Here is a 20,633-nt window from a genome sequence, read left to right on the forward strand (position 1 = left end):
TACCTTTGCTAGAAATACAGTGGTACCTCGCAAGACGAAATTAATTCGTTCCGCGAGTTTTTTCTTCTTGCAAGTTTTTTGTCTTGCGAAGCACGGTTTCCCATAGGAATGCATTGAAAATCAATCAATGCGTTCCTATGGAAACTGCTTTCAGACCAGGTCCGGAGACAGTCTGTCCCCCGACCTCTTCTGAAGGCTTGGGGGGGGGGGACAAGGGCTTTTCTTCCCACCGCCAGCCTTCAGAAGGCTGTTTTGAAGGCTGGCGGCGGGAAGAAAAGCCCTTCTCCCCACCTCCCGCCCCGCAAGCTCCGGGGACAGGAGGGCTTTGCTGCCGACCGCCAGCATTTTAAAAGCCCCCGGGGCGATTTTAAAATGCTGGCGGGTGGCACCGAAGCCTCCGCTGTCCCGGGGCGATTTTAAAATGCTGGCGGGCGGCAGCGAAGCCTCCACTGTACCGGGGCGATTTTAAAATGCTGGCGGGCGGCAGCGAAGCCTCCGCTGTCCCGGGGCGATTTTAAAATGCTGGTGGGCGGCAGCGAAGCCTCCGCTGTCCCGGGGCGATTTTAAAATGCTGGCGGGCGGCAGCGAAGGCTTCGCTGCCGCCCTCCAGCATTTTAAGATCGCCCCGGGACAGCAGAGAAGTCTCCGCTGTCCCGGGAAGGGAGGCGGTCGGGAGCAAAGACTTTTGTCCCCCGCCGGCCTTCAGAAGAGGTCCAGGACCTCTTCTGAAGGCCGGCGGTGGGCGAAAGTCTTTGCTCCCGACCGCCAGCATTTTAAAAGAGGTCCCCGGAGATTTCCCTATGGGCTTGCTTCTTGCGAAGCAAGCCCATAGGGAAATTCGTCTGGCGAAGCACCTCGAAAAACGGAAAACCCTTTCGTCTACCGGGTTTTCCGTCTTGCGAGGCATTCGTCTTATGAGGTACCACTGTATGGGCTAACCCGCCCTCTCTGTGTGCTGCAAATGGCTGAAGCTAATTTGAGAGACTTTTAATGGGACTCAGTAGCTGATACCATGATAAAACATCAGTATACAGTGAATTGATAACTACATATCATAAGCAATGATCGTGCAGCATCTGATAAATTATGTTTACAATGTTCTCTCAAAGCTCTTTACGTTGGACACCTCTGTTGTATAAAAGTATACACTGATAGAATACTACAAATGCTCTTATTCTGCTTTCCTGTTCTTTGTTATTAGTAACACAAAAAACATTAATTGCTCTTCTCCTGGTTTCAAGATACAGAGGGAAGAGAAAGCTGAGTGTAGTCAGATGTGCATTCTGGACTTTAAGAACGCCAAAAAGCTTAAAAGTGAGATTCCATGGTCAGAAATACTCAAAGAGAAGGGAGTCCAAGATGGATGGGAGTTTCTTAAAGGTGGAATTTCGAAGGCCCAAATGCGGACAGTTCCAACAAGAAAGAAAAGTGGGAGGCATCTAAAGAAACCAGTGTGGCCGCATAAGGAGCTTAGAGATACGAGCTGAGACTTAAGAAGGGCATTATTAGAAATGGAAGAAAGGGGAAATCACAAAGGAGGAGTATACACAAATAGTCACCAGTTGCAGGCTGTCAGGTGGGCCAAAGCTCATAATGAGCTCAGCCTTGCAAGAGAGGTTAAAAATAATAATAAAGGTTGATTCAGCTATGTTCGGAGCAAGAGGAAGAACAAGTGGTAGGTACTCTGCGTGGAGGAGGCGAAGAAATGCTATTGGGTGACAGAGAGAAGGCAGAATGAAAAATGACTCCTCCAAGTCCACCCCCTGTCTTTTCCTCCTCTGGGGGATAGCAGGAATCACTCTGGGCACTGTACCTGTCACAGCCACTCAGGTCCAGGATCAGTGTCTGAGATGAGAGCATAGAATCGATTTTTGCAGCTCCAATGACACAGCGCTGCTTCCTGACAGTCCTATTTCTGTGATTCACAGGGAATGTCTCTTGCAATGGGCCCTCTGTGTGTCTCTTGCAATGGGCGATCTTTCTCCTAGGGGCACCCCTCCTGTGTTGCTGCTCCACCACAGTCCACTCAGCTCTGTTGAGAAACTCTGCATCTTGTCCAGTGGTTTGAAGTGTGGCTAAGCAGCCCTCAAGCTACTGTACCTTCTCTTCCATCAAGACAGCCAGTTTGCACTTGCTACAAGTGTACTTTTGCACGTTCTCCAGCAGGAAGACAAACATGGCAGCTCTCTCAGCCTCCATGTCTTTTGGTCTTGTGCACACTATGAGACAGTACTCCGCCCGCCCCGCCCCCCGAAACTCTCTGCTAAATGCCCTCGCAAACACCCCCGTTCACAAGCTCCTGGTCGTGAACTCCCAGCAGCTGCAATGAGCTAAGTCTAACTGTTGCTGGCTGCTAAACTGCCCCTGACTTCTTTCCACAGCCACAGAGGCTATCACTGAGAGCAGAGGAGTGATGCCGAGAGGGGCTGCTTAATCTCTTCCTTTCTTGTCACTTTTCCAGTCAAAATCAACACCTCTCTCCCCCCCAGCCCTGAATCAATTTGCCTTCTCACCAGTGGGGTAAAAAACGCATTCCTGTATATAATCATTATTCCTACCCATTAAAGAAAAGCTATGCATGCTTGGAGTAATTTTTATTTAAGCCATCTTAGTTATCAATAAAAAAAATCTTCTGACTTCCAGTTCTTTCCCCGAGGCTTCGTATGTCGCTCTCCAGTGAATGAGTGTGATATTACAGAGATCTGTCCTGGGGACTCTGGCCAGGTAATTAAGTTAGATGCTTTCCATACTACCTTGTAAAACAGTGAAATCATCATCATTATTATTTTCATAATAATGAAAATAATAATTTTCATTATTATGAAATAATATTTATTTTATATGAAATAATATTTTATTATTTCACATAATAATATATTATATGAAATAATATATTATATGAAATAATATTTATTATTTCATTATTATGAAATAAATATTTCATCATTATTATTATGAGGGATGTGGGTGGCGCTGTGGGTTAAAGCCTCAGCGCCTAGGACTTGCCGATCGAAAGGTCGGCGGTTCGAATCCCCGCGGCGGGGTGCGCTCCCGTCGTTCGGTCCCAGCGCCTGCCAACCTAGCAGTTCGAAAGCACCTTCGGGTGCAAGTAGATAAATAGGGACCGCTTACCAGCGGGAAGGTAAACGGCGTTCCGTGTGCTGCGCTGGCTCGCCAGATGCAGCTTCGTCACGCTGGCCACGTGACCCGAAAGTGTCTGCGGGCACCGCTGGCTCCCGGCCTATAGAGTGAGATGAGCGCACAACCCTAGAGTCTGGCAAGACTGGCCCGTACGGGCAGGGGTACCTTTACCTTATTATTTTCATGAGGACTGTAAGATTCTTTCAACGAGAGGGAGATGTGGAGAAGATTAATTTATTATTATCTAATTTATTATTGTGCATTCCTAAAACCTAGCCTGAGTTGTGTTTTCCTAAAAGGAAACTCAGGCATCTTTGTACATATTTGCTTGTGTGTGTGTGCGCGCGCAGTGGATTATCAAGTAAAGAAATGTCAGGGGAATTAAATGTAAGAGAATTAATCAATTAAAGATGCACAGACATTCTTACCCCCATTTTTCTCTGATGTAACAGGTATTATTTTAAAAGAGGCATTCATTTTTGTGCGAAAGAGAGGGCAGATGCTCCAAAAGTGATATGTGCAGTTTTATAGTTTGTACTCATGCTAAAGATAATTAAGCATTTTAAAAATCTGCTGCCCAGTTAATCATGGGTGTCTTTTCAATCCATTTAATCTAACCAATTAAGCAACCAAATGTTGCAGCCAACCTCAGTATTCATAACATTTTGTTTAATTGCTCTCTCTTGGTCTTCTTTTGTCTGCCTATATACCAAATGTGTTGTCTTATAATTCAAACCTTTTTAATTAAATGATCCCTTTCATCCTTCAGTGCCCACCAAATCTTCATAAGCAAGATGGATTTGCTTGTGATGCAAATCAGGTAAGTAAGTCTTTAAAATCTATAGTACAGAAGATTTATTTTTTGCCAGGCTATATTTTTTATCTCTTGGTCTTTTTATTTGCTATTTGCTTCATTTATTGTTTTTATGTTGTCTTAATTGTTGTGAGGCTTCTAGCCACTTTATGTTTTTTTTAAAAAAGGGAAGTTTTTAATGGTTTATGTTTTGCTGTGTTTGATGTTTTAATTTATTGCAAGCCAGCCAGAGTGGCAGGGGCAACCCAGTCAGATGGGTGGTATAGAAATAAATGATTATTTCCATTATTAAAGAAGAAAACTCAAACTACAAAGCCTTTAGATAAAGAGTGCATGTAAAATTCATGCTGTTCATTAACTCGTCCTGTTCATTTTCTTAATGGTTGCCCCTGATGGCTAAGTTGTGAGATGGAGCTGACTCCCTAAAAATTATTTTGACCCCTCAGTACCCCTAACGATTGGGCAATTTAAAATAAAAATAAAACTTCTGCTGGGGGTGTTGCTGTTGTGGTGTTGTGACATCTCTGCTGTAGAGCTATTATGAAGGGCCTTCTAAAACTCAGCCACCTTGCACTTTTGCCACCTTTTGAAGTCCTCCACTAACCGTCTCCCACAGTTGTGGTGCCACTGCAAGGTTTTGTGGCTCAGAAAACAGGAAGGAGCACTCCTCTCTGTTTCCTGATCCCCAGCACCATTTTGCCAGGCTCCAAGGCACAGGGAGAAGAGGCTGCTTTGCAAGGTGAGTGGGAGGGCTTTTCTCTGGGATAGAAAAGCAGAACGGTAGGGGGGCAGACTGCCTTGAGTGTGTGCATTGCCAATCTCTCTGTGTGTGTCTGCCCCCCTGCCTGTGCGTATGTTTCTGAATGTGTGTGTTCTGTATGAGTGTACAAGGCAGTGTGCGTTGGCCAGTTTTGCAATGCCCACAGCTGACCTATGGGCCTTAAAGAGTTGGACAATCCTAAGTACGTGGCTCTTGGGCTGAAACAGTTTGGCCATACCTGCAATAGTATTATCCAGTGCTCATCCTGCATATATAGCATATTTTTCGCTCTATAAGACACACATTTTCCCCTCCAAAAATTAAGGGGAAATGTGTTCATCTTATGGAGCGAATGCAGGCTTTTTGGTTTCAGCAATAGCAACGCGAAGCCTCCGAAGCGCAATGGGAGCGCTCCCGCCGCACTCCGTAGCCTTCGCGTTGCTTTCGCTGAAGCCTGGAGAGCAAGAGGGGTCGGTGCGCACTGACCCCTCTCAATCTCCAGGCTTCAAAGATAGCCGCCTGAAGCCTCCGGAGGCTTCAGGTTCCTTTTGCTGAAGGGTAGGTGCCCCTTCAGCTAAGGCGCAGCACCCCTTCAGCTAAGCGGGAGGAGAAATGGAAAGGGCTCTGTTTCTCCTGCCGCTTCGCTGAAGGGGCGCTGCGCAGAGAGGGGGAGAATTTTTTTTCTTGTTCTCCCCCTCTAAAACAAGGTGGGTCCTATGGTCAGGTGCATCCTATAGAGCGAAAAATACGGTAACCCACCCTCAGCATTTAAGGAATCAGATTCTAACCTGCACTCAGTGTCTTCTAGGTGTGCTTCATTACGTTTGGAATGATCTCTCTCGCAACATTCTCTCCATGCCCTTTGAATCCCTCATAACTTATAAATGTTAGACAATAGCAACATGACCATTCTGAGGTTGTTGGATACTGGTATCTGTGCAGCATCTGTCAATGCGGAAACAATCAATTTTTCGCATGTTAAGATTTTATAGTGCTGTGGGTTAAACCACAGAGCCTAGGACTTGCCGATCAGAAGGTTGGCGGTTCGAATCTCTGTGACGGGGTGAGCTCCCATTGCTCGGTCCCTGCTCCTGCCAGCCTAGCAGTTCGAAAGCACATCAAAGTTCAAGTAGATAAATAGGTACCGCTCCAGCGGGAAGGTAAAGGGCATTTCCGTGCGCTGCTCTGGTTCGCCAGAAAGCGGCTTAGTCATGCTGGCCACATGACCCGGAAGCTGTCTGCAGACAAACGCCAGCTCCCTTGGCCAATAAAGCGAGATGAGCGCCACAACCCCAGAGTCGGTCACGACTGGACCTAATGGTCAGGGGTCCCTTTACCTTTACCTTTACTCTGAAGAAGCGGCTCTCCCACTGGGAACCATCAAATTGTAGGGTTTGGAAGGGGCCCTGGGGGCATCCCGTCTCAGCCCACTGCAATGCAGGAATCTCCTACATGGAATACGGAGCAGTATTAATTTACGTTTCCTAAAGAGACTGACCCAGGAAACTGCTCCGAGCGTTCCCTTTGGTAACAAAGCAGTGTTGAAAAAGGAAAAAAAAGTATGTCTGTTGCTGATAAAATAGGTCAGCTTTTTCTTGTCCCTGTCTGAAAGACAAAATGTATATTAATTGCGATTTGTTTCTATTTAGGGTCGTTGCTACAATGGAGAATGCAAGACGAGAGATAATCAGTGCAAATACATCTGGGGAACGAGTAGGTTGATTTAAGTATGCTGTATTCAGATGCATTTTTCTTGTTTGTGCTGCCTGCTTTTCCCTTTGGTATAATTTTTCAATTAAAATTGTGCTTTTCAGTAATAAAAGGTAATGTTCAAAAAAGTAATTTTTGTAGTTTTTAATACACATGCACACACACACACACACACACACACACACACACTTGTTGTTTTGTCGTGTCCGACTCTTCGTGATCCCCTGGACCAGAGCACACCATGCACTCCTGTCTTCCACTGCCTCCCACGGTTTGGTCAAACTCATGCTGGTAGCTTTGAGAACACTCTCCAACCATCTCGTCCTCTGTCGTCCCCTTCTCCTTGTGTCCTCCATCTTTCCCAACACCAGGGCCTTTTCCAGGGAGTCTTCTCTTCTTCTGAGGTGGCCAAAGTATTGGAGCCTCAGCTTCAGGATCTGCCCTTCCTTTCCTCTATTTAAGTTTTCTTAGGACAGAAAAGGCCTGTCTCCATCTGCATTCTAGAGCCATCATGGTACTTATGGCCACATTCCATATGTATATGAGACAGGCCTTTCCTGTCCTAAGAAAACTTAGAGGAAAGTCTGCTGCCTCCTCCTTTCTCTGGTGTTCTCTCAAAAGCCACTCTGTTTGGAGCCAAGAGACCCACCTGAATAATGTTGGGTGCAGTACTTGGGCTGTTAGCAGGAGAAGGCAGTAGGAAAAAGTTTCCCTTCATAAACTTCCTCAAATAATCTTAGGCTCTAAACCCATTTTTTTGTGATTCTCCACTTCTGCAGCAGCCCTGTGTCCCATTCTACATTTTTCAGGAAGCTCCCTTGACCTTCCTCCGCCCAAGAAGCTTATCTTGGAGTAAGGAAGAGGGGAAGTTTTATTTCTGTAACTTTCTTAACTTAACCTTAGGATCTTTCTTCTTACTCATTTTTCACTGTGTAATTTAATAAACTTTCAATGTACCGTCACTATGCATCACATGCTTTCCACTATGTAGTGGTAAAAAAATAACCTCCAAGTTCCTGGTGCATGTATTTATTTATTTTTTATCAAGTACGTGATTCAGAAAGCGATTTTCAGACACACACATTACGTTTGTAACATGCAAAGCATTTAGGACATTCACCTTTAAAAAGTAATGCTAGCAACCTCAGCAGTTCCTATTCTCTTGGCTACTTTTTAACGGGAGAGCATTTTGCTTGCCTGGGTATGTTAGTAGAAATTACTTTTCACTTTTTCTTCCATAGAGGCTTCAGGATCTCATAAACACTGTTACGAGAAGCTAAACACAGAAGGCACGAAAAAGGGGAACTGTGGAAAGGATGGAGAGAAATGGATTCCATGCAACAAGCAGTAAGTTTAACCTTTTAGAATGAATATAAACGTCGTGGTTAGAAATTCCAATTACTGTTTTGTTTTTCTGAAATAAGAAACCGGCCTGAGTTCCTTTGGAAGGAAGGGTGAGATATAAGTTCAATAAATATGCAATAAAAGTTTCTGTAGAGAATTTAAACACATTTAGGATACAAGACACTGTCTGTTGTGCTCAGCAGGGTCCTGAATTTCATAGCCCATTTGCAGAGCTCATTTTGTCTTTTAGTTATTTTCATTGCTTAGAAACACTTTGACCTGCTGATTTGTAGTGCTTTGTGTCACCACTCTACTATGCTGTGATCTCTTTTTAAAATTCTTTTACATTATGTAATCTGAATAGATGCATATTCCATAAAGGGTGGAGAATAGGATCTGGCTGGTGAGTCGGGTCCTCAGCTAACCCACTATCTACAGGCCACTTTGGCAGGTAGGCAGGGTAACCCACCTGTCAGTGGTCCAACAACACCATAACATCAGGTGGCCCAGCTTCAAATGAAATATTTTTTTTCATTTCTTTGCAGCTTGGCTTAGGCTCAAGGGGTTACTGCAAAGGAAGGTTCCTTCAGCCTGTATCAGTGGGGATTACAGTCAGTGCCCATCAGCCGATTTCCCCCTTGCTTTTGGCAGGGATCTGTTGCTCTCAAGTTGCTGACCAAGAACTCTAAAAGTGTAGTCTGTCCCACTGACCATTGGCTGATCAGTCCTGATTGCAATCTCAGCTTCAGCAGGATTCAACTGCACTTGGGAACAATTTCCATTTTACAAAATAGGTTGTTAATGTAGTATATTTTTATTTTATTTTACAGTGATGTGTTCTGTGGGTTATTGCTTTGTGCAAATCTTGATGGAGTTCCACGAATTGGTCACCTTCAGGGAGAAATCATCCCAACTTCTTTTTTCCACCAAGGTGTAGTAGTGAATTGCAGGTGAGTAGTGTCATATACAAGGTGTATTAATGCATTTTTAGCACTTTCAGCTGAATAATTAAGGTATATTTTGGAAGTTAACTTCTCAAGAACTAAAACCAAAGTTTTGTTTCATAAGACTTAAGTTTAGTTTACATTTCTGTAGTACATGTCCCAAACATAGACACCAATATTTAATATCAATGTTTCTAAAACTTACCTGCTTTTGTTCTTGCTGCCTCATTGAAATAATTCAAAGTTTTACTATTGACTTCAGTGTAGTCAATATAGTACTTGCTTCTCAGAGTATTTTGAGATCCATGAGCTTACTTTATACATTTGCTTACTTTATAAACTTTTCAGTCATGCTAAGAGCTTAAAAAAACTTCTTCCAGTTGTGCCCACGTACTTCTAGATGATGATACAGATTTAGGATATGTTGAAGATGGAGCTCCGTGTGGTCCTCAGATGATGTGTATGGACAGAAGGTGTCTGTCTATCCAGTCTCTGAATATAAGCAGCTGCCCTATTGGTGCTAATGGAAAAGTTTGTTCTGGACATGGGGTAAGTCCCAACTAAGTTTTGCCCACTTTCCTAGTTCAGAGAAGCTCAGCTAAGATTAGTCCATATTCCTAGTTCAATAAAAAAACCATTTTGTAGTATTTCTCACCATTAACCTATATGTGTCTTCACACTGGACACTGAGAAAGCGATATTGCTCTTTCCTCTCAGTACTTCTGTTTACCTTCAAAAATGCTGGCTGATATTCCAGCAGGTGCGTTCTGTGAACTGGGTTGTTTTTTCCAGTTGTGCCTAGAGCAGAACAACTTGATGGAGATCTGGAAAATAAAGGCCACAATTTTAATTTCATTTAAGAAGTGAGTGCTGCTGGATTAGGCCTTTCTCATTCAGCTGTCCCTTGTCAGTAACTAACCAGCTGCCTACAGGAAGCTTTCAGTCTGCAAATGAGCACAAGAGCACTCTCTCACTCACGTTCCCCAGCGTACAGTATTCAGAAGCAAACAGCCTTTGATAGTGGAGGTACAACATAGCCATGATGACTAATAGACAATGATTGACGTATCATCTATGAATTTGTCTAATCCTCTTTTAAAATGGATGGCTCTCACCACTCTTCCTCATCCAGCCAGTCCCTGACGCATTTTGGACTGCTTCAACTGGATCTGTTTGCAACTCCTTCCAACACTCAACTTCTCCAGGTCTTCTCTCATTTCCAGATGAGAGTGGTGAATGCGAGTCCTTGGCCAAGAGTCTCCTTTATGCCTTGATGGGCCATGTTGGCCCTGGTTTTTAGACCTACTCAGGCTCTCAACGGAGCCACCATGACCGCTTCCTCTTTGCTTGGGTTTGCTTGGGTCCCGTGTGATATCTGGATCTGAAGTGGGTGAATGTAGAAGAATGGTGTTTGAGCAGCAGTGCCTGAAGCACAGGTTATTGATACCTTCATGGCATCCTGCATTCTTCCACAAAACAGATCAAAGTACCTGAAAGGCTTTCATTGCCTTGTGTGCCTCAAAGATGATTTTATCTTCTTCTGTGTCCATTCGGCAGGTACATTATAGCTTTCAGGACATCGTGCTACCGTCCTTTTGTCCCAATCCAGTCCACCCTCTTGAGAAAGTTTGGCATTGGATGTTTGATAGGCACTTGAGAAATGCTTGAATCAGGGGTGTAGCTAGCTGCTCCAGCACCCGCAGCAGCGGGGGCCGGGCGATCTGCCCACAGAGGCAGGGTGGCGATCCGTCCAGGGGGGCACCGCGGCGAGCTGCCCACTGAATCCAACTGGCGGACACAAGCCCCATGCTGCCATTTTGGGCAGCGCACGTCCCAAGGCACTGCATCACTCCCAGGAGCGACGCATGGCTCAGGCACGCTGTGGTGCTGCCCCTCATGGTGTGCCATTTTGTCACCCCATTAGGGATGACACCCAGGGCAGACCGCACCCTCCGCACCCCCCTTCCTACACCCCTGGCTTGAATTGTACAAAGGACTTCCAGCAGTCAGAGAGAGTGTTTGCATCTCTCTATCCATGAACTCCAAGAAATAAGTTTTCATTCTCCACTCTGGCCAGTTGACTGTGGCTTTGCCTGCTTTAAGTGACTCACTTAAACTGCTGGCGCAGTCTAATATCACAACAGTCTCAGGCCACTTTGCTTTCACTGTGGATGCCTTTGCACCTAATGCTTCTGTTTTGGACATTTGCAGAGATGCAGCTTGATCTTCTCCAAGCGCCTTTGTTTCTTTTTTGTTGCTTCTCTAAACCCCAAACTCATTACAAGCTTGACATGTCTTCATCTGCTGGTGCTTCTTTTAGGAGATGTGTGTTGCAGCAGGTGGTTCCACAGAGCTGCACGTGCTTTTCTTCATCTATGCTTATCTTGGGACTGCTTGAGTATATTCCATCTGATGGACAGACGCCATAGAAAATGGTCCATTGTATTCACCTGAAAGGTGTCTGCCCCCATGTTGTTCATTCTTCATTCTCTGTCCTCAACTCTGTTGCATTTCCTGCCTTTGGGCATGAGGTGGCAGCATAACCTATCTCATGGGCATATGTCCATGAAAACCACCTTTCAGGTGACTACAACAGACTGTTCTCTAACAGAGGAAATCCTATACCCAGTAGAGTGTTCCAGAGGTTAAGCACATGGGAGATTGCAAAGATCCCCGAGGTTGGCAAACTTCTGATCCCCTTCTGACCCCCTCTAGGCAAATGGTGAAGCTTTACTTAAGAGTAATATGATAATAATAATATTTTATTATTTATACCCCGCCCATCTGGCTGAGTTTCCCCAGCCACTCTGGGCGGCTCCCAATCAAGTGTTAAAAACAGAACAGCATTAAATATTAAAAACTTCCCTGAACAGGGCTGCCTTCAGATGTCTTTTAAAGATAGGATAGCTGCTTATTTCTTTCACATCTGAAGGGAGGGTGTTCCACAGGGTGGGCGCCACAACTGAGAAGGCCCTCTGTCTGGTTCCCTGTAACCTCATTTCTCGCAATGAGGGAACGGCCAGAAGGCCCTCGGCGCTGGATCTCAGTGTCTGGGCTGAACGATGGGGGTGGAGATGCTCCTTCAGGTATACAGGACCGAGGCCATTTAGGGCTTTAAAGGTCAGCACCAACATTTTGGTGCTCGGAAACGTACTGGGAGCTATTGCAGATCTCTCAGGACCAGTTTTATGTGGTCCCGGCAGCCACTCCCAGTCACCAGTCTAGCTGCCGCATTCTGGATTAATTGCAGTTTCCGGGTCACCTTCAAAGGTAGCCCCACGTAGAGTGCGTTGCAGTAGTCCAAGCGGGAGATAACTAAAGCATGCACCACTCTGGTGAGACAGTCCGTGGGCAGATAGGGTCTCAACCTGCATACCAGGTGGAGCTGGTAGACAGCCGCCCTGGACACAGAATTAACCTGCGCCTCCATGGACAGCTGTGAGTCCAAAATGACTCCCAGGCTGCGCACCTGGTCCTTCAGGGGCACAGTTACCCCATTCAGGACCAGGGAATCCCCCACACCCGCCCGCCCCCTGTCCCCCCAAAACAGTACTTCTGTCTTGTCAGGATTCAACCTCAATCTGTTAGCCGTCATCCATCCTCCAACCGAAGGAAGGGAAGTCCCACGGTAGTCTGGATGTCTCCTGCATCCCACCCAGGGAAAGGCTCCTTCTGCTGGGTGTGCAGAACGCATCCAGCCTCACCCATTTCCTTTGGGCATCTGAAACACATTTATGTAGAAGTCTGTACTGTCATTTTCTGCTCATTTTGATGTGACAGGTTTGTGTCATGTGTGCGCGCCTTTGTTTCTTTGCCTCCGCTAATGCTCTCTCTTGCTTGCTCATGAGACTGGAACTAGGGAGGAGCTGGCTGGTTTCTCAGAGTTTGATCATGTGTCACTATTTGTTCTGGACAGTGGGGGTTGGGGGGGAGTTAACCCACTGTAGCCTCTAGCCAAAGGAGCCTTCACAGCAAGTGACCAATGTTTCAGTTTCCGTTTATGCTGAAATGCAGCAATAGCATGTGAGCGTGAGTGCTTCAAAGCACACTGCACACTGCACATAACTCTTTTTACATTAGTGAACATGCTTAAAGGAATGTGTATGCAGATCAAGTTCTCCTGCGGTCAGTAGAGCAGCATCCAGATCTGAGAGCAACTTTTTTTCTAGTTCTAAAGTATAAATGGTAAAGGTAAAGGGACCCCTGACCATTAGGTCCAGTCGTGTCCGACTCTGGGGTTGCGGCACTCATCTCGCTTTATTGGCCGAGGGAGCCAGCGTACAGCTTCTGGGTCATGTGGCCAGCATGACTAAGCCGCTTCTGGTGAACCAGAGCAGCGCATGGAAACGCCGTTTACCTTCCTGCCGGAGCGGTACCTATTTATCTACTTGCACTTTGACGTGCTTTCGAACTGCTAGGTTGGCAGGAGCTGGGACCGAGCAACAGGAGCTCACCCCGTTGCGGGGATTCAAACCGCCAACCTTCTGATCAGCAAGTCCTAGGCTCTGTGGTTTAACCTACAGCACAACCCGCATCCCACAAAAATATAAATCTATAAATGGATAGTATAAATGGATTTCCCCCTAAATAGGACTATGTACTCTACCTAGGAACTTTAACAGATGAACCAAGCATATGATTATTTTTTATTATTGTGGTAACACAATTTTTCTTTCAGGTATGCAGCAATGAAGCCACCTGCATTTGTAACTATACCTGGGCAGGGACAGATTGTAGCATGCATGACCCCAAAAGGAAAGAAGAAGCAGAGAAACCAAATGGACCAAAGGGTTTGTGTAATTTCAGTTTTTCTTCCCACCCCCAACTCTTCTATAATTACATTTTTGAGCAGGAAAATTTGGAGCAAAGTGCCCATGTACAATGCAGGGGTGTGTGTGTGTGTGTTTCTACGTAAATAGCATTTATGCTAGGTATGCTACTTGAAAAGCATTTATGCTTTTACCTGTAGTGTTCCAGAGGTGCTCACAGAAAATCATTACCTACCGTGAAAACATTTTAGCTGTTGCCTTTTCTGTTTAATGACATAGATCTAGGTAATATATTCTATTTGAAACCCATTGATAATCTTATATCCCAGTATGGCAAGGGGTTTGTTTGTTGGTTATTTCTATTTTTGATATATTATAACCATGACAAGAACACTTCAATCCTTTACAAATCTCTATTAGAGTTAAGTTCGGTATAGGGGAGGCTTACATTCTTAGGGGACATCTAATGCCATTTACCACACAATCTTGTGCATGTCTATTGAGAATTAAGTCCTGTTTAGTACTGTGGGGACTTAGCAGGAGTAGCAAAGAAAGTTCCAGTTCTGTTTCACGACAGCTTCCACCATCCCTTGCCATTGGTCATAGTGGCTGGGGCTGATGGGAGCTGGGAGGGCCATCCCTTTGCCGCCTTAAATGTTTTGCCCAGTTATGTTATGGAGTCCCTTCTTTCATATGACTTCCTGAAAGATTTTTGTAGACTATATCGCTGAAGAAAAGTAACAAAAGCATCAAGAAATATTCCAAATTTTAATTATTCTTAATTTTTTTGCGTGCTGAAAATAGATCTTTGTTTTATTGTTGCGTGCTTAGCAGGCTTTAAAGTTTGGGTTTTTTAAAAGCCCTTTGAATCTATTTACCATAGCATCCCTAAAACCCAGTATTAAAAAGTGAACCAGCCGTAGCTTGACTTTTTTTGGGAAATTGGTTTTAAATTTTCTCATTTTCAGTGCACCCTGTTACATTTCCCATCTTTTAACCTCTAGAATTTGGCAGGCCGTTTTTTATTTACAATATAGCCCAGAATAGAGAAGATACTGTTTTTCAATGTATGGATATTTTTCCTGGGTTGTGTTTGTTCGTTGTTGTGAGTATTTTGAAAATCTGTATTAGTACTTGAAGTTGATTAAAGTATGGTAGATACACCACTGCATGCAGAATTTACAGTGCATGCATTTAATAATAACATTATCATTTTCTCTTAACCAAAGAAATAAATATTGGATCCTAGTGGTAATTCAGCATATTAAACTTTTAAAAGTTTTGTAAAATATTAAAGCAAAGTTTCCAGAGGAAGAAAGTTGGAAATAGTGCCTTGGTACCTCATTCAATTTGGGGAGTTGGCACCCTGTGCTTACTGTAAATCTCTACACTGATCTTTTTCAAGGGCCTCCTAATAGTGAGCCACAACATAGGAAGAAGGATAAGTTAAAGCTATCTCTTTGTCCAGTCTTACCACCTTCCTAAATGGATGGTCCAACAATGTAGAATGTGCAATCCCTAGGGATTCTGTTCTCTAGTGGGAGGGGCAGTTGCCATCTTCCAGTTTTATTCCTCCTTAGGATACCGTTGGCAGACTTTCAGTGAGCCATTCCTGCTATGAGGTGAGTCTTTATTTCCTGATTCCTGTTTCTACACCCTTTTAGAAATAATAATAATAAAATAAATGGGTTGGAAAATGCTTTGAGAATGTGTAAGAAAGAAGGGCATTTGTAACTCGGAACACAAAATGAATCAAGATCCTAGATCCTAGATTAATCGAGACCTGATGGAGAGAGTGGAGGAGCCAGTCAGATTGAATGGGACCAATATGAGGAAGTGTGCTGTGTTGCGTTAGGAAGAGAATTAAAACCAGGGTCCAAAGAAGAGACATGTGCTGTGTACATGGCAGAGAATTGTGCATACAAGCCAGGACTTTGATTCTCAATTTCACCGTAGCGGTTCTCAATGCTGAAGAGCAGTTTGAAAGGCAGCTTTTACCTTTGGCAGTGGGGTGTGCTAATACATAATTGGGCAGCAAAACTCTGTTTGCATATCCATACTTGCTTGCATACTGTTCTTGTATCCCAGTGAAAAAAATTCCCAGTGATGGTCCATTATCTAAGGATCAAAATGCCCTAGATCTGAAAAGATAATCTGCTTTTGAGTTATACGCTGCAGCATTCCAGCATATGCCACTAATTTATTATTTTACTCCTTCATAGCCAACCAGTCACTTATTTAAAAGCATTCATGAAACAAAAATATTTTCTGAAAGAAGTAGGTTAGAAACTATGCTTAAGGTTAAGGTGACAGGGATTCTGTTATGAGAACCTTAAACCTGTTTAGCTGTGTTTGGGACATATGAATAGGTGAACATATAAAATTATCTTCTGAAATCAGAGTGCATTCAACATTCAGACAAAAATATCAAACTCTTTCATTACATAAGATTTTTCTTTGCTCTCCCTATCTTTAAAATTGTGAGCATTCAGCAAAACCTAAACAAGATCTTCAAAGAAGTACTGTATCTGTTAAGTGTTTAACTATGTAAATCAGGAAAAAACCAGATTTGTAGGGTTTTTTAAAGATTTGCCTTATAGATAGATTGTCTTATCAATTATAATACCATATATTTATGCATTTTTAATTATTACAGATGTTATATAAACCAGTAAGTTATGTTAAGATAATTGATTAACTTCTGTTCCTGATGCATAATTGCATTTCTGTCAGAACTTACCATCCATCAGTTGCTTTTTCATTTTTCTGTATTTCAGGATCTAAAATCAGTGTCAGTTTCAGATATAGATAAATACACTGAACTCTGAAATATATAATTAGCCAGAAGGTCTCTAATGGATTATAATAAAAGTTAAACTATTTTTCCTGAAAAGCTAATTTTCAGTGGGCTATGGTAACAATTTCAACTGTGAAATCAGGATAATTTGCCAACATTTTGTAATCAGATATCCATATTTCCCAAATTCATCTAAGAATAGAGCTTCTATCTAAAACACAATTGAAATTCAAAAAATCTTTACCCTTCTAGTTGTTTCTGTAGTTGTCTGTAACCAAAACTACAAAATTAGGCATTAGTATGGAGGTCCCATGATTTTTGTTCTAAATTGTAGTTGAAACACACCAAGCCAACCCCATTTGAACTTCAAAATATGAGAGACAATGTTTTATTCTTTCATGGAATGGCTTCCTATCTCTGTGAATGAAATAATCAGTACAAGTAATGAGTCACAGAGATAAAAACCAAAGCCTGAATAATAATTGCATTTGTTTTTTTAAATTCATGGTAGGTTTTTTTAAAAAAACAAAATGTTATGTGTAAACACAATGCATAAATTGAAATATACCTTCTTTCATTTCTAAGTGTGATAAAGATAGAAGGAATTTATTAAAAAAAAAAGAAATAAACTACATTCAATATAATAGTTGGGACTCTTGAAGAAGAATAAAGGTCAAGAAAAATTATAGGGTGGTGTCCAAATAACATCCTTAAGGACTTGTGCATGGTCAGTGGAAGTTTTGACCTACACTACATACTAAATGGTTTTTGAACCTTTGGTCACTACTAAACGATGATTACATGCAACACAGGGAATGCTGCTAGAGTTCAAAGCATCGCTGACCCTAAAAACTACTAATACAGTTCTTTAATCCTGGCCCTACTTTTTCAAGAGTTGTTGTCCCCAAACAATTACATATTTAGGTGTTACGTAATGAAAAGACCAAAATGAAAAGAGAGGCCCAAAGTCATGCCACTAATCTTGGTATGCTAAAGAAGAATGTTTTCTGGGTAGCTTGTAGGAAAGATAAGAGATTTGATTTCATTTGTGCTGGATTCTGGAGACAGTAGAGGAAGGTAGAAAGCAGAGCTGACACCTCCCTTCTCTTGAAGAATGAGCTAAATAGGTAATTAAGTGTCTTCAGACAAGTGCAACATCTATTAATTCCATTGTTTCCACTTGGAAATGTATTAAAAGTTAAAAATAAACCAGCGGTCTTTTTATTTGTAAAGCTTCATGAAGGTCTCTAACATTTCCTTGCTGTTCCCTGCAATCATAAGTAGGCCTTATAATGAAAAACGACAACATAGAAACCTTTAGAGAAAGTGGTAGCCATGAAGTTTATATGATGCACAAGTTTGGTACATCTTCCAGTAACATTGCTACTTGGATGCTGAATTCCCATAAAATTGGTCAAGATGCTTCGTCTTGCATAACGAAACGTAAGGTGTAGTGAAGAATACACCTGGAATCAAAGGACAAATTCGGCCCATCGTAAGAGAGCGCAAGGAATTTTCAGCCGTGTTTCTAAAACACTCATAAATGTAAACAATGCCTTTCTTGTGTGCTTGGCTTTATTGGTCAGTATGCAGTACAGTGGTGCCTCGCAAGACGAAATTAATCCGTTCCGCGAGACTCTTCGTCTTGCGGTTTTTTCGTCTTGCGAAGCACGGCTATTAGCGGCTTAGCGGCTATTAGCGGCTTAGCGGCTTTAAGAAAAAGGAAACAAACTCGCAAGAACTCGCAAGACGTTTCGTCTTGCGAAGCAAGCCCATAGGGAAATTCGTCTTGCGGAACGACTCAAAAAACGGAAAACCCTTTCGTCTAGCGAGTTTTTCGTCTTGCGGGGCACCACTGTATACCTGTGATGTTACAAAATAGTTTCGTTATTTGTGAAGGTTTAAAAATCGTGTCCCCTCTTAAAATGGAAATGGGTACTGTATGCATAGGCTGAGAAAATCTTTATAAACTCTGGGAAGCCAAGGAGAGCGTTGCCATATAGCTTTAGTGGCCTTTGGCGATACGCATATCAGCAGTTCATTCTTTACAACAGGAGACCCATGCACACACCTCCCATTTACAGTCTATCCCCCTCTTCCCCAGAATCCTGACCACTGGTTCTCAGAGCAAGTAACCCTACATGCCAGACCGTGTTAAGGAAAGGGATAGCTGCTTTAATATATATATAGAACATGGATGGTTTTCTTTCTTTCCTTTAATGACCAGTGTGTTGCAGTGTATGGAGCTGAACGCCAGCTTGGGTGGTTGTGTGGGGGGAAGCAAGGAGAATACAGAACTCCATTCCCCCGCATGTGGCTGCACCCATGGGGGTACGGATCACACCTATTATTTACAAAGCACTGCTCAGTTACAAAATAGAGGCGGCTTTTAAATAGGTGACGTGCATCGCATTCAGGCAAATATAATCTCTGATAACTCCGTAATTCTAAATGGCTGTAAAATTCAAATGAAAGAAAGTATTTTTTATCATTTTGGGGTGCCATTTAAAATTCTTCTTTTCAGACATCTTCTGTGTACATGATGACTTGCTTTTTAAAAAGTGTTCCCTTTTCCCTCTATACAGTGAGCATGGCCACTAACAGACTTATAGGTGCAGTGGCAGGGACCATTCTGGCTCTGGGGGTGATTTTTGGAGGCACAGGGTGGGGAATAGAGTAAGCATATTTCTTAGTCTAAGAGTTTCATGTTTGGTGCCTAGTGTGTGAGGTAACTGTACGCATCTGAGCCCTCTGTGTACTATCCCATTAGCTTTGTGTTCTGTGGTGACCGTATTTGTCACGTGATTTGGATGTCTGTGTCATGTGATATGCTCATGCAGTGTTTAACCCTCTCCTGTCTGGGACAATGTGGGGCATAAAACAATGTATGTGAATCTTATATAATGCAGTTCGATGTTTACATGTTTTCTATGCTCTAAATTATATAAAAAGAATTTTAAAAAAAAGTCATTGCGAAATGCTTTCTAATAGACAACTTAGACTATTTGATAAAATTTGGTTTATTGCCATTGGAATTAAGGGTAACAGCACGTAAACAATCCAAGTTGAATAATAAGAAAGTAGAACAATAGCCAGCTTTTAATAACTGTTGACTCTTCTTTCTTTAGGGTTTTTAGTAGTTCTAGACCAATAGTGTTCCATGTTCCATGTTATGCTCTGATTCAGTAGGGAAGCTCTGTACATGACAACAGGCTTCTGCACATTAAGCCAACAGATAAACAGATATTACTGCTAGATGTGCAGCCTCATCTGTACCACAATGCTCACCTGGCCTGGCCAGAGGTGTCTTTTGATGTTTATCCGAAGTCATCTGTTACACGTGTCTAAAGATGGATTGGGGCTTTGAAACTATATGGATATTTGCTATATTCTTTTGAGATAGATCAGTTTCTGTTATGGACACATTGATTGACATTTATGCCATCCATCCATGGGATTAGAAATAGATACGGGATAAAACCATTTGGTATTCTTTGTGGAAATCTATCACAGACCAGGTTTAACCTTTCACTGCAGTTCTTTCTTTGTGTTTCTTTTCATTTTTAACAGTGAGCAACTCACCTGCATTTTGCTGACTGTTCCCTTGAACACGATCTCTTTTTTTAATAGGGTCAACAAGTTATTTTGCTCCTATAGTTTCTATGATAATTTTAAAATGTATCTGCACACACTGTGTATCAGCCTCAGGTTATATAATGGCAGGAAGTGACAAGGACACTGGTTTCGTATATCCACAATTTTCTATCATTTGTCTTACATTAATGACAGTAGAGTTTGTATTATTATTATTATTATTATTATTATTATTATTAAAAATGTGTTAAGGAAGTTCATAGAAAGTAGGTTTCCCATCTGCTCTGCGCTTCCCCCAAGAGGAAGGAGGCTGGTTTGAGGAGAAGGGGAGAGGAAACTTAACATTGCATGAATTTCCTTAACTGTGAATCCTACACATTGTCTACTCATAAGCGAGCCCTATTAATTTTAGCAGGACTCCCAGGTAGGCGCCTATAAGATTTGCAGCCACTGATTTATCAAAGCCCAGTTTGGGGCGTTTCCCCCATCCTAGAAGTCCCTCTGCCCTTAGTTCTGGAGGGATATCCACCCTAGCCTTGCTGAGTAATGCAGGGAAGGGAGGCAACAGGAACCATTCCTCCTGTGTATGTATTTAAATTAACTTACTTCAATATGCACATAGTTATTTCTGGTAATAATGATTATAACAATCTGAATTTTTCAAAGTCTTCTTTGATCTGGAAATTAAGGAAAAAGGCAGAGAAAGCAGGTAGAGAGAAACAAATTTTGCATGATAAAGGAACCCAAGCTCACCTCATTT

The 20,633-nt window shown here is 42.7% G+C and overlaps 1 protein-coding gene across 10 annotated transcripts in view; it reads left to right on the forward strand.

Annotated features, from left to right (window-relative positions):
- Window positions 1-20,633, forward strand: part of ADAM23 (ADAM metallopeptidase domain 23) — a 78,873-nt gene that overhangs the window by 43,590 nt on the left and 14,650 nt on the right. For 6 of the 10 annotated variants that reach the window (XM_028702353.2, XM_028702325.2, XM_077918350.1 and 3 more), the window contains 7 exons: window positions 2,644-2,724; window positions 3,911-3,961; window positions 6,365-6,428; window positions 7,667-7,772; window positions 8,600-8,719; window positions 9,094-9,262; window positions 13,392-13,503. In XM_028702353.2, coding sequence (XP_028558186.2) covers window positions 2,644-2,724; window positions 3,911-3,961; window positions 6,365-6,428; window positions 7,667-7,772; window positions 8,600-8,719; window positions 9,094-9,262; window positions 13,392-13,503 — 703 coding nt within the window. Of the gene's footprint in view, window positions 1-2,643; window positions 2,725-3,910; window positions 3,962-6,364; window positions 6,429-7,666; window positions 7,773-8,599; window positions 8,720-9,093; window positions 9,263-13,391; window positions 13,504-15,062; window positions 15,105-18,864; window positions 18,956-20,633 lie in introns of all 10 variants that reach the window. The other 4 variants (XM_028702343.2, XM_028702333.2, XM_028702363.2 and 1 more) reach the window with 2 other exon arrangements.

This window comes from Podarcis muralis, chromosome 1 (genome assembly GCF_964188315.1).
Source record: "Podarcis muralis chromosome 1, rPodMur119.hap1.1, whole genome shotgun sequence".
NCBI classification, from domain to species: Eukaryota; Metazoa; Chordata; class Lepidosauria; order Squamata; family Lacertidae; genus Podarcis; species Podarcis muralis.